Source organism: Maniola hyperantus, chromosome 7 (assembly GCF_902806685.2).
Source record: "Maniola hyperantus chromosome 7, iAphHyp1.2, whole genome shotgun sequence".
NCBI lineage: Eukaryota > Metazoa > Arthropoda > Insecta > Lepidoptera > Nymphalidae > Maniola > Maniola hyperantus.
In genome coordinates, this window is record NC_048542.1 from 9,253,437 (window position 1) to 9,268,155 (window position 14,719).

At 34.4% G+C, this 14,719-nt stretch overlaps 1 protein-coding gene across 1 annotated transcript in view; it reads right to left on the bottom strand.

The window, feature by feature from the left end:
- Positions 1 to 226: 226 nt before the first annotated feature.
- Positions 227 to 14,719, bottom strand: part of LOC117983690 (uncharacterized) — a 154,969-nt gene continuing 140,476 nt past the window's right edge. The window contains exon 8 of the mRNA XM_034970311.2: positions 227 to 8,392. Coding sequence (XP_034826202.1) covers positions 8,289 to 8,392 — 104 coding nt within the window. The 3' untranslated portion in view covers positions 227 to 8,288. The remainder of the gene's footprint in view (positions 8,393 to 14,719) is intronic.

The following is a 14,719-nucleotide window of genomic DNA, read 5'->3' on the forward strand; positions in this document are numbered from 1 at the left end:
TTCATGTATTGGAATCTAGATGTCATAAAAATAAACTAGAAATTTCTAGGTCATCTACGCAATCTCGATCAATAAATCTCGTACCTAGGTTTTATTTTTTACATTTTAAGCACAATTTGAAAATGGTTGATTTTAGAAATAATAATATTAGGTACCATTTTATGTAAGTAGGCAACACAAACAAATATAGGTACATTGTAAAATATATTAGGTAAATAAAACTTCATTTAAAATGAACAATTATTTAATTTAATATTATTATGTAGTATGTCCTTACACTAAACAATATTTACAAATATTAACAATCCATGAGCTTTATTTATTATCACATATAATAGATATAACGATATATGATTATTTACAATGCTTAAGAGTGATAACACTTAGGTAATACATATTTAAAAGAAAACTTATTCGTTTAGTTATCTACTAGATATTATTACAAAACTGGTACAAGACGTAATGCGAAATAGGCAGTTGAAGTAATTGATAAAATATAGCAGTACAGATTTCTTTATCTTAATTCACGTGCGAGATCATAGTAATTAACAAATTAATAGGTAATTATGTAAGTACTATATTATGTATAGGTAGGTATATGTATAACACAAATAAAGCGCAAAGGCGTAACGGAAATTGCAATGGCAGGACGTTACATAGGACGCGCGCGTACGGGTCTAAGATTTGTAATAGAAGGAACTGAACAAAGCACGTAAAACTAGGGCACGTGATACCAACTGCGCGCTTCGCAGTGTGAAAGTCTTTGTACAGTTCCTTGCTCCACCAGGTAGGTACATCTGTTATTTCTAGAAGCAACATTTGACAGGTTTCCGTTACGCTTTCTGTACATTGCATCCTTTATTTTATGTCTCTAACTAAGTATAAAACTTCAAGTGAGGTCTGTAAATCTTCTCTGCTTTCAATAGCCCTTTATGATATTTAAGCGTGTTGTAACTCGATTAATCAAAAAGATAACATTGTGAACGTTTGACGAAAGAATTTTCACACATTTTTAATAAACTGATGATATTATAATGTTAATAACGGGTAGGTACATACCTACATACCTACCACGATTAATTTGATGATTGACTTGTCTGACTTGTTTAGATATTTTGACCCATTTACCTACATGACTGCAGTCCCGTCGTGACCACGAAGCACGCGACAGGTCGAAATGGCAATCGGCGAGGGAAAGTTGCGCACAACCCTCGCGCTGATCCAGTGCGGGCGAGCGCGGGTGATGTGCGGGTGTGTGGAGGGTCCCTCCGCCTCATACCCTGATTGCCATCTCAACTTGTCGCGGACTAGGCGACGGCGACTATAGGTACTTAACTGAGGCGAAATATCGACAAGTCAAAATGTGGTTAATAAAGCTGTGATAGTCTAGTGGTTAGGACGTCCGCCTTTTAAGCGGTGGTCGGGGATTCGATCCCGGGCACGCACCTCTAACTTTTCGGAGTTATGTGCGATTTAAGTACCTAATTGAATATAACTTGCTTTAATGGTGAAGGAAAACATCGTGAGGAAACCTGCATGCCTAAGAGTTCTCCATAATGTTCTCAAAGGTGTGTGAAGTCTGCCAATCCGCACATGGCCAGCGTGGTAGACTATGGCCAAAACCCTTATCTCTGAGAGGAGACCCGTGCTCTGTAGTGAGCCCGCGATGGGTTGATTATGATGATGATGATGAATCGTGGGAGATATGTACCTACCCATTATCCACATTATAATATTTTATTAGAATTTGGTCACTTTGGTCGATTAACGGCTAACTTTGAACATTAATTGTATTGCAGTTTCAGAAATAAAAAGTAGGTAAAGTACCCACCGCGGCGACAATTTTCGCTTTCTTACGAAATAATAAAATAAATTCTCTTACGAATGTAATATCCCAAGAGTGCTGTGTATTGTGTTTATGTGGAGTGTGGCAAATTGAAAACTCTTTTCTTTAGTTTTCTTTCATATACCTATAGTCAATTTAGTGTAGGTGATTCATACCATGTAATTCCGTGAAAAGAGCCATAGTAAAGAATTAATTATAATATAGTTTTAGATTGTCTTATTCAAAGTCTCAATTCATCCTAATTCAAGACTGTCTAGTCCTAAGCGGAATCGGTAAAATTTGAGAAATTCTAGAAAGCATTAATTATTGTAGAACGGACCCCAAACTCGTTAGGCCGAAAGTAGAGGTGGGGAGGTAGGTGGCATTTTTTTGACGGTTACCTGAGATATTAGCGGTGCGATGGCATTTTGGCGTTGGACTATAAACACATACATACATACACATACAAAATTATTTAAAACTAGATGATGCCCGCGACGTCGTCTGCGTGGATTTAGGTTATAAATCCTGTGGGAACTCTTACCAAATTTCGTCAAAATCGGTTGAACGGTTAAATCGTGAAAAGCTAGCAGACAGACAGAGAGATAAACACACTTTTGCATTTATAATATTAGTATGGATTAAAATAATCTAAGGCTGAGATCTATATCAGCAAATATATCAGACTTAATTTCCAGTAAAACGAGACAGTTTTATCTTAGCGATATATCGCTGTCGTGTTTTCACACATGTCTTAAAGCTGAGCAAAGTCAAAGTGCGCTGTATGGATCTCAACCTAAATGATCCAAAATATCTTGAGCATTAAGCATTAAAATTCTGGGCGCACATTGGTTACTATCATCTTCATTAGCATTGAAATAAATAGCTTAGGTAGTTAATAATACTTCAGCTATAGCTCAAATGCTTCCGTTGGGACATCCGAACCGTTTTCGAGCATCTGGATGGAAGCTTAAAGCTGCTAAAAATAGACACTCAGTTGAAAAGCAGCTCAGGCAATAATTATGGGCGACCAGCCATAACGTAAACTTTTAAATAAGACTTATTTATTTACCTAATAAGTACCTAGTCATATTATACCTGCATAATTTATGAAGAAAGTGGATACATACTTTTATAGATATGTATCTAACTAGCTACCCGCCACTGCTTCGCACGGGTGCGATGCATAACTAATGTGTTGTCAGTGTGGTTATTTTGTCATACTCATTTCAAAAGAATAAGACAAACTTTTCGATGAAAGCTCTCAATCGGCTTGATTTCTTCCAACATCTAGATCAATATCGTCATATTTCATCAAATTAACATTAAACTATAGGTACTTTTATAAACCTTCCTCTTGAATCATTCTATCTATTGAAGAAAACATCATTAAAATCCATTGCCTACCTACTACTTAGGAAGACTACTTAGGAGGACTAGGTAGGAGGGAGATACACGGAAACAAAAAATTATAGCCATTTTTAGAATGTAAAATTACCCTTCAACAGCTGCGTAAAAATTAATTCGATTGTATTTTGATTCTGCCGTATCACAAAACACGGACACCTTTGAAAATTATTCCATCAGGATGAATTTGAATAGAAAGCTTTGTTCCTGGGAACGATTGTCTAGCATACCCGTAAACGAATTATGCAGGTTACGTTGTACCAATACAAAATCGAAAGCAAATTGGTCGGCTGGCCTTCCGACCATCTATCTGTCTAGCGATTTACGCAAGCCACTGTAACCGTTATTGACGCTTATTGGTTCTATGTCTAGCTTAGATGTAGTTATATCAAGAAAGATGATAGTCTATACTCTATCCACGGAGAGAAGTTTATATATGGCTGATGGCTCTCTCTGTTACGCAATCCTCTACAAATGACAAAGACAAAAGTCGGTGGGCGTATTAGCAATATCATTTGAATAATCAAGTAATTCATAGTATTATTCACTACTGATTAAACAATAAAATACTTTTTTCAGCAAATCTGAAAGATTTTATTTATAACTAGATAATGCCCTTCACGACTTCATTCGCGTGGATTTTTTTAAATCCCGTCGGTTTTTTTTTTGATTTTGCGTGACAAAATAGCCTATTTCCATCCATGCAAGGATGCAAGCTCACTCTGTTCCTACTTAACTTCGTCAAAATCGAAATTTATAATTTTATATCCTATTATATTGAAACTAGACTATCTATAAAAAAACCGGCCAAGTGCGAGTCGAACTCGCGCACTGAGGGTTCCGTACTACAATCGTATTTTATCGACATTTTGCACGATAAATCAAAAACAACTTACTAGATCTCGTTCAAACCAATTTTCGCTGGAAGTTTGCATGGTAAAGTACATCATTTTTTTTTAGTTTTATCATTCTCTTATTTTAGAAGTTACAGGGAGGGACGGGACGCACATTTTACCACTTTGGAATTGTCTCTCGCACAAACTATTCAGTTTAGAAAAAAAATATATTAAAAACCTCAATAACATTTTATGGGTTTGATGAAAAAAAAATATTGAGTTTCAGTTCTAAGTATGGGGACCCCAAAAATTTATTCCTTTTTTTCTATTTTTGTGTGAAAATCTTAATGCGGTTCACAGAATACATCTACCTACTCACCAAGTTTCAACAGTATAGTTCTTATAGTTTCGGAAAAAAGTGGCTGTGACACACGGACGGACAGACAGACGTGACGAATCTATAAGGGTTCCGTTTTTTGCCATTTGGCTACGGAACCCTAAAAATAAGTCAGGATTTTTTGTGCCAACGTACTTAAATAATAATGATCGCAAAAAAAAAACAGGTAGGTACGATAATACCTACCACATATAATACACAGCAACAATAAAGTCTCACAGTGTGTCTTGACTCTTGAGTAGGTACCTACTACGGAATACGGAATTTATGATGATATTTAGCCTGTCAACCGTTATAAACAGGCATGACACAACATTTATTATTTACGAAAAAGGAAAATGTATGGAAAAACGATTATTATCAACTGTGCTATAAATAAATCGAATTGTCAGTCTCTTCAAAAAGAAATAGGTAGGTATTCGTCTACACAAATTGAAGGTTTGATAGACATTCATTGAAGGGCTTCCCGCTTCGTAGACAGCGATAGTATTTTTAACACTAGATATGGTGGCAGAAAAAATTGAATCATTGATTCGTGTCAAAAGTTGATATTAGTAAACCATGTTACTAATATTTTAATGTTGGAGTTTGGATATTTGTTATTCCTTCACACCACAATATGACTCAACCGATTGGACTGGTATTTGAAGTGGAGATAGCTTAGGTAAACACTGAATTAACATAATTATAATACTACTTTTGCAAATTTAAAGACTTCCACGCGATTAAAAAAAATAAAAGACGAAGTTGCGGGCATCATCTACTTCATTATAAAAATAACTAAAATTAATTTATGGCATCACTGTCGCTGCGTTTTTACGAAAATTCCAAAAAAAAAACAGCTGACCTAAGAAAATTATTTTTTTGTTAGTTGTTTCGGATTGACTATGCTGCGGGGTGTGGCGAGCGGTATTATATACCAGGTACGAGCAAATCATCTAAGACTACTTTAAAAAATCTAGCAGGTATATACCTACTGATATTATAAATGCGAAAGTGTGTTGGTTTGTCCTTCCTTCACACCAACCAATACACTTGGTTTTTGGCGTTGGATAGAGATAGTTGAAAGGACGGAGAGTAACATAGGCTACTTTTATTCCGGAAAATAAATATACGCGGACGAAGTCGCGTATATAAAATAAGGTCAATATCAAAGAGAATAAAAATAGAAACACTATAAGTATCAATATTCTTAGCATTTGGAAAACGCAAAGCATTACGACTCAAGAAATGGCTAAACCACTTAAGATAATATACATGACGAAAAGTGATTAATGTAAATACTAGGGGGTAAAACCTAGCAAACTTCAATGTAAATAAAGATTTTCGATTGAATATATGCTGAAGTGTAAAGTGGAAAATATAACTAAATATACTATGCAAACTTTAGGTAATGAAGACGGTATATTTACTTAAATTATAACATTGATGAAAACTTACGCCTTGCGGTGCTTTGTATATCTACTTAATTAAAGATAATAATATTCACATTGAGATCCTTAATATAGGTATTAAGTTTGAGGCTACGTAGCACACTACAACGGGCTAAATGTTGCTAAATGAAATTGAAAGTTTAGTTAAGTAACGTATTCGATTTTGAATTTTACTTAAACTCGATAAGATTTAAATTCAATAATATTTTTATTTAATATATGCAAAGTAGGGTTTTCTGCTGTATTGCCGATTGTGTGGTGAAGCCCAGCTTTCCAACCTCCCGGTTTTCAAACAAGTACATAATTCACGTATCTAGTTTAATTATTATTTATTCAGTTCTCCAATTATATTGGGCTTGCATTCAAAAGGAAGAACAAAAAGATATAATATCCTCGTATTCTCTTTAAAGTTCTCAAACAATTAGTAGTCATAAATTGTTACACAATTCATAAGTTGATGTCGCAAAGAAATTGATAAATAATTATACCTAGTTTTCCGTTTCTTAGTAAAAACCAGATGGTCGGCAAGCCTTAGTAGCCTCATCCTTATTTCATAACTTTAAGTTATTAAATCATATTTTTATTAATTTAATATAATGTTGGAACGTGAAATAAAATTTGAAACATATGTGGCTGACAATACTTAAGAGGGCGCAGTTCGGTGCTTTCTTCATACAAACGTAGGAGGGTAATTATTACTACATTATTTGATATTGTACGCTCTAAACTAAATATTATATCGGGTTGCCTTGTCATTATCTACATTTATTGACATATAAAACTTTGAAAAAATATTGATTTTAAAATACGAACGTGCCTCGAAATATTCCTATTTTAACACTAAATTTATGATAACTTTGGGCGTAAATTAATAAAATTAGAAGTTAATTAAGATAAGGTTAGGAGGACATAGTTATTAGTTGAAATATCTTTACTTTGCAAACTCACATTAAGTATTTTTTTCTCATAAACACTTTTCCTAAATCCTTTTCACGCGCTTGATTTCGTTGAAAATCATCGTGCCTCTCCTCACCTTTCTCATACAATGTTAGGTTTTTTCATTTAGAAGTAATCCTATATTAATAACCCTTGATTATAAGAAAAATATGCGAAGCATTATACGGTATTACCTTATAAATACATCGTAGATACCTCCTCTACATATTGTAGGTATGAGAAACCTTTGAGTGTAATAAATTAGTATGTAATTCCATTAAGTGTCTAATGAGCCATTAGGCGCTAAGGGGTATGTTACACTTGTCATCCGTATTAATTTTATTAACCTAAGGTGTTCAATGCTCAATGAACAAAATATGACTGCTCATTGAACATTTCCGTCAACTATTTCATGGACTGGCGATATTGTGTTAATAATTTGTTTACATCAAAGTGTGTAGTCAGTGACGCTTATTCAATTGTTCACTAAACTAAACTAAATTGACAGGTATTTAGACATCCGTATTTCTCCATTTTTGTTGAGGGACCTATGAAGTTATGAACATTGGGAAAATGTGACTGTGTGTATTTTTTCTGCGGTTTCAAATATTAATTTAGTACTTAGTATGCAGCAACTAAGAATTCCTCACAAAACAAGCAGTACTTACAGGAGCAAACAAAGAAAACTACAAATAAATTAACTAATATAATAAATTAACTAATTCAGATACATAAGGTTTTTTTCTGAAACCACTCCTTGGGTCAGTTTCAGGTCACAACATAATGTTTTGTAATATTTCTTTAGAAGTATAAAATAAAATATGTATTATAGGGCAACCGCTATGGTGCAAAAAGAGCAAACCTTTCAAATGTTATTTCACGTTAAAACTGATCGCAGACAACAAACAGCGCTTGGCATAAGAGTCGCATATGCCGATCTCAAGGCAATTTTCACTACTGACTGAGTAACTGAAAATGAGAATAACGTCAGCACCGCGACTATACCCTATCCGCGTAAAGAAGTTAGTATAGCGATCTCTGTTACGTAATCTCATACAAACGACAGAGGCAGAAGCTAGCAGCTTGGCTAGCGCAGTTAGCGCTAACCATTTTCTAGACACCAACCAATCACAAACGAAAGTATGTTTTATGATTGAATCTCGAATGTTTTTTGAAAACATTTTCGAATTGAATTCCGAATGTTTTTTTAAGAACATGTTTGTGATTGGTAGGTGACTCAAAATAGTTGACGCCCACTGAGATTTTTGACTCTACCATTTTTGTTACACTAACAGTTACACTAACTTCTTTCTGCGGATAGACTATAGTATCGGACGTGACAAAAAGGTGTTGCGTCTCCTGTGACTCGGTTCTAGTGTGCGATCAACTTAATATTGACTATATTATATTATGTTCTAAGTATTAGGATGTATATCTAGGATTTATCGTAATTGTCACCGTATAATAAGGTTAACAGAAGTCAGAGTGTAGAGCAAGCTGTATATGTTTAGCTGGATGAAGCTGGGGGATGAAGACTGCATGGCTGCTGGATTTTCACCTGTAACAAATATATTACTTTTAGTTCATGTGCTTTTTGTGCAAGTTGAATGTCGTCGATTCTGATGTAACAATTAAAATATATTATAAATTATTACTAATTATTATTAATAATTTTAATCAATAAAACTTTAACTTTTAATAAAACTTAAAACTATAAATTATTTGACCTTTGACTTGATCGTAAATACTGCAGTAATGTACGTAAAGATTAAATGCAGGAGCGATGCGATACTAGTAATCTACACTGTGCGATGCGCAGCCCGGTTCGGGGGCTTCTAAAAGTTCTAATACCTAAAATTACCTTGACCCGGGGAAAAAATAATTTAACAACACTCTTGGGCACTAAAAATAGAAAATGTCACAGGTCGCAGTAAAATTGTAAAAAAGAACATTCTTTCCTATTTCCCACAAGCATCCCCACGAGTATATTTCTCTTGCATTCGTAAAGAGCTTTTAACAAAAAATTCAAAATAACCCTATTTTCTTAAAGCGCGGCGCTTTTACGTTCATTTTAGGTTCCTTTTATCACCACAAAAAGGTAAACAAAGCATTCTTTAGCCAAACTAAAATGTTTGTTATTCATGTTTTGGCTTTGCAAGTTTTCATTTGTTAGTTTGCGGTTTATTTATTTATTATGAAGTTCTAATTAAGTCACCTATGTATATTTGGTGATGTTCTTGCTCTCAGGTTTTTATGAACTGATTGTTATAATGATTTCGTACGTAAAGGTAAATATTTATTGATAGCATTTTTCTAATGATGCTTGTCTGCAACATTGAAGTTTTACAATGTTTTGAAACTGTAGTTTTAGTTTGTTACAATCTGTATATGTCATAATAGTTCGATGACTTGAATAATAGTTTTTGTAGCGCAGATATTAGTTACCTTACGTACCTTTGTTTTTTAAGTGGATCCTGTATCTTACTCTCTGTAATTTTAGTAACAATTAAGTTGTTTTTAAATAAAATTAATTAATTAGGTATTCTCTGTATGACACTGTGAAATTTTAATTATTGTTGTTAATTTATTTTTCTTTCGTTTCGAATGTTTTTTTTATTTTATAAATTTATATTTTACGAAATTTAAATTTACTTTTTGACTGTTGTTTATTTTGAAGATTTGTAATTTATATGTATGTACCTAATAAATTTAATTCTAATTAGGCGATATACAAATATTGAAACACCATTATTTATTGGTAGATTCATAAGGCTCTCAAACTGATATTCTATTTTATGTCACCTTCATTCTCATGAATAAATTATATTATTATTGACTAGTTAAATATTTATAGTCAGTGGTATGGCACTACTAAGTTAACAGTTAATTTAGTTTCAGGTTTAATTAAAACTTTGCTCACGAATTTCGTTCTCTAATCGTTCTGTATGCTCATATTTATAAACGATAAAAACGGTAAGGAACCTCAGTTTAATGTATTTGATTTTGTAGGTAATATTAAGTGTTTAAGAGAACCATATAATAGAGCAAGGCTTTAGTATGTTTGTATGAACATGTGTCGCTGTGAGGAATCCTCACAATTGGACGTAATCACTTCACCCCACATTTCTTATTTCCTACAGCCGTTGTGTAGAATACTAAACATTTCCTATAGTGAGAGGTTGTTTGTCATTGTAATTGGATGCCGGTGTCCTAGTTGTTACTTGTTACCATTGTTATTTCTAGTTAGCTCTGTGATTAGTAGTTTTCTTTGCAAACCTTTTTTCATGTCTCAGAAAATTGACTCTACTGTTGTCTAGGAAGACATTACGTATCATTTATAATTTCTAAGCATTGCTAAAAATCTTATGAATCACAACGAAACCTTTTTTAACGACCTCCCTGGCGCAGTGGTAAGCGCTGTTGTCTTATTAGTGGGAGGTCCCGCATTCGGTTCCCGGCAGGGTTTGGGATTTTATAATTTCTAAATTTCTGGTCTGTCCTCGTGGGAAGCTTCGGCTGTTGTAGTTACCACCTTACTGGCCAAACCGTGCTGTCAGGCGATTTAGCGTTCCGGTAAGATGCAGTGTAGAAACCAAAGGGGTGTGGGTTTAATAAAAACTGCCATACCCCTTCCAGGGCCCGTTTCCATCTAAGACTGCATTATCCCTTACCACCAGATGAGATTGCAGTCAAGGGCTAACTTGTATCTGAATAAATAAAAAACTAAACTCTCGAATGTTTTTCAAACATTTTCGAGCTGAATTTCGAATGTTTTATGTTTGTGATTGTTTGATGACTCTGAGATTGTAATCTCTGTTACTTGTATGTTGTATGGGATCACGTAATAGAGAGAGAGCGTACTTCTTTCCATGGATAGAGTATAGCTGCATTCCGTAACTTTCAAGTGACATAGAGGTAACTTTCATACTTGGAACAATGTACTACGTGCATTTTAAAAAGATATAATATGACACCCAAAGAGCTTGATAATATAATATGGGTATTTTTACAAAAGATACTCTATATTAGGCAAACTTTCGAGATTCCCTTTTTCCGGGTGCCATACTATGACGGTGGTTGGTTAGAATACCAAGTAGATCCACGTCGAGGGGTTATTTGTCATTATAATTGGGTGTCCTAACTCCTACATCATTATGTGGGTGTCGACTTGGGAGAACAATTACTGGGGTGTATTCGTTGTACGTTACGTAATTTCTGAAAACCACCTTTGCTCGCGTCTTATCTTGCGTTTTCTTTGTTGAAGTTGAGGATGCTTCTATTTTATTTATTTTTGTGTTCATAATATTATGTCCACCTTATTTTTATAGGGCATTCTAAGGCAAAATTTTACCTACCTTGGTAGTTACAGATTTTTGAAGACGAGACGAAATTGCTTACATTTTACCACTACCTGTATTAGAAATGCGAAAGTGTGTGTGTTTGTTGGTTTATTGGTTTATTCTTTGAAGAAGCCGTAACGGAGCAGCGGATCGACGAGATTTTTTGCATGGGTAAGTATCTATAGTTCAAGACCTGGAAAGTGACATAGGCTAGGCTTTTTATTTGAAAAATCAAAGAGTTCCCACGGAATTTTAAGAACCATGAAGTCGCTGGCATCAGCTGATAAAATATAATAGCAGAGTCTGTCTAAGGAAAGCTGATATTACTTAGGTAATTTAGGTACATATATAAAACCATGTATTACGATATTAATGTAGGCCGTTGAAAAATACTATATTGTCCCTTCTCACTGAAAACAGGATTAATGCATATACATGGTAGGTAACTAGGCAATCAGCGTAGTGTGTTACAATCTAACTGTGTAAAAAATAAATTATCAAATAGTATTAGTCCTAGTTATACACGGGATACATGACCTAATTTTCCGAAAATTGGCGCCATTTTTCACTCTCAGCTTCCACTAGTTAGACAGACACTCATTCCATGTTATCGCATAAAAGTAGGTAAGTGTCATACAAAACTCAAATGCAAATAGCTTGTATTATTTAACAAGAAATATTATTTTCGTCTAACTTACCTAGTTATCTACGCTGTTTATTTAAAGAGGCCATGTACAAAAATAGATTCATTAAGAGCCTAATATTGTTACATATAAATCTTAAATAAAACAAGTGAGTAGGTATTATTTTATCCCAAAAATATATTTTCACTAAATTTAGTTACCACGTTGCTCATTGAAAGAGGCCCATGTACAAAAATATTATGTATTCATTTAGAGCCTAAATATTGTTACATGCGATTTAGGTTTCGCAGTGCAGACAATTTCATCAGTGGAAGTGGTTCCCGCCATTATAGCTATTAGGACTTTCTAGGCTTACGTGCTCGGGTTATATAAAATACCTATCCGTTCTCATACAACTCATGTTATATTTTCATTATGACAAAAGTTTATTACGGGATATTTATTTCGGTGAGAGTGCTCAGGGTCTTTTCGATCCAATGAAATTATATGGCACATCGTATATTCGTTCTTCTTTAACCTTTTTACCGTCGAACCGAGAGATGGCATGAGGGTTAGCGCTGTTACGTAAATGACATTCCAGTACGTACCACTTAGTTTCTCCGTTTCTTATCCGCTAATATCTTGAATACAATTCCTTTTGTATCGACAATCTTGTGTTTTCATTGTTTTTACATAAAATGCCTTCGATGAACAATAAAAAATAAAAAAATATCTTTTTTATTTGAATAAACTTTTACAAGTACTTACGAATAGTCGGATGCATCTACCACTGCTTTTATGCTATATATATATCAATTAGCTTCTATGTCGATGAAAAATACAAATAAAACAGCTGTGGACTGAATTTTGAATTAGCAATCTCCACAAATTAAGAGGCCTTCCTTGTGCGCCAGTCACTTCTAGGTCTGGTTAGTAGCACTCAGTTTTTACCCCGATTGCGGACCGTTTTCAATACTATATACATATACTATACTTAGTATACCTACTACACGTTTTACTACATAGGTAGGTACGTGTTTTATACTAAGTACTAACTGATCCGCTTCGGCTTTGCTCCGTCAGTTCTCACTTCAGTCACAAAGCGAAAATATAAATCCACGGGGTATTTCCTACCCCGTGAGAATTTACAAAAATCCTTAGCCTTCGAAAAATTCTTTCGAGGAAACCTCTGTGAAAGGTTTCCGGTCGAAACAAGATCTTGTTCTGTGCTATATTCTACAGACGCCTATCGGTTGAAACGAGAATAATATTATATTGGCCCACGCAGCAGCATTGCCGGAACAATTATGTCATGTGTGGCACAACCTGAAAAAAGCTCGCAGCTCAGCATAATACTGTAATTTACTTGTTCAAACACAAGGGCATGTAACGCTGATTTTCAGCTGGCACCCTGATTCAGGTGATGCTATATTTCAAAACGTTCTACTTGTATATGCAGTGTGTAGTCGACCTTTACATTTCAAATTAAATTGCCATATAAATTAGAAAAGTAAATTGTTGGTCAACCCTTCCAGAGGTATTGGTTTATAAATTGAAGGCAGAGTGTGAGAATTTATAATTCAATTAAAACGTATATGGGCTCTTTCTATGGTTGGTGATAATGTTTCATCATTCGGAACGGCAAAGTAAATTAATTTAGGGGTTGTGAATTACGTGATGCAAATCAGATTATAAGTATGGGGACTTTTAATTTAATCACTTTCGAATGAGGCAATGTCTCACCGCCACGACGAGAACGCGCTGTCAACGAATTCCTCGCTCAAAAAACGTACAATCGATGCATGATTCCGTATCAATAAAAAATACATGCCTATTAGTAGTTGATCACTGTCTGTAATCCTGCCAACGAGAACTCTCTCTCCACTAATTAGTCGCAGCGAGAAGAGCTATCAAACAAATATTGGCTCAGCAACGCTCTCTTGGCGGTCAAAACACTCGCACTGTTTGCGCAGGGGTTAACAATAATTAATGATTATTAAAAAAAATGACGACGGATGATTATTCGCCCCTCGCCCTTGCATACTCGCTCAAAGCGCAGCGATAAAACTATTCCAACTACACCTTCTCGTTACTCACCAACTCGTTTAAATTTTTCCTCGCTAATGTTGGTGGTCGGACAACTAACTGCCTTATAATCCCAAATAAAAAAAATACCTGTTCTTTTACGCAAAATATACCATGTCAACTTTATGTACAAAATAAGTTTGTAAGTATAATAAGGGTGTAAATGCAAAGAGCTTCGTATAAATAGGGTACGAAAATTTCTTAAAGGCTTATTGTAAGATTCACTTTCACTACTGAAATTATCGGTAACCTAAAATCTAAATCGGTCGTAACGGTGTTTTACTACGTACATATTTTTTGGAAATTGCCTTTCTTAATAATGTTGTAGCGAAGTTTCAAAATATGTAGTCTGTTTAGTTTCCCTCTTCGATCATCGAATATTTTTACTAAACATTGCATATAAAATATGTACATGAATTTTTAGAAAAAAAAAACGAAATATTAAGTTTATAATTTTATTATTAGTAAATTGAAAATCTTTTTTTTTTATTTTATCCTATTACCATCTCCTATCAGTAGTTGGCAACTAAGGCTGGACTTTATTCACTGCTGCTCTAAACATTGACTTATATTAAAGGCTCATGTTAAAGTCACTGTGACTTTGAGCCCATATTGAACAGTTATGTTTAGTGGCAGCGCGGTTGGTGAAGATTGCTGTGCGCTTTAGCCCTCGTTCTTAATTTGATTATCAACAGGCCCTTTGCTCTGAATGATGAAATAAGGAATAGCTGGTCGTATTCGTAAGTTATACGGACATACATTATTAGGTATTAGGTATAGCCAGATATAAATATCCATAATATGGGCTCTCCTTTTTGAAAACGCTATGCATATTAT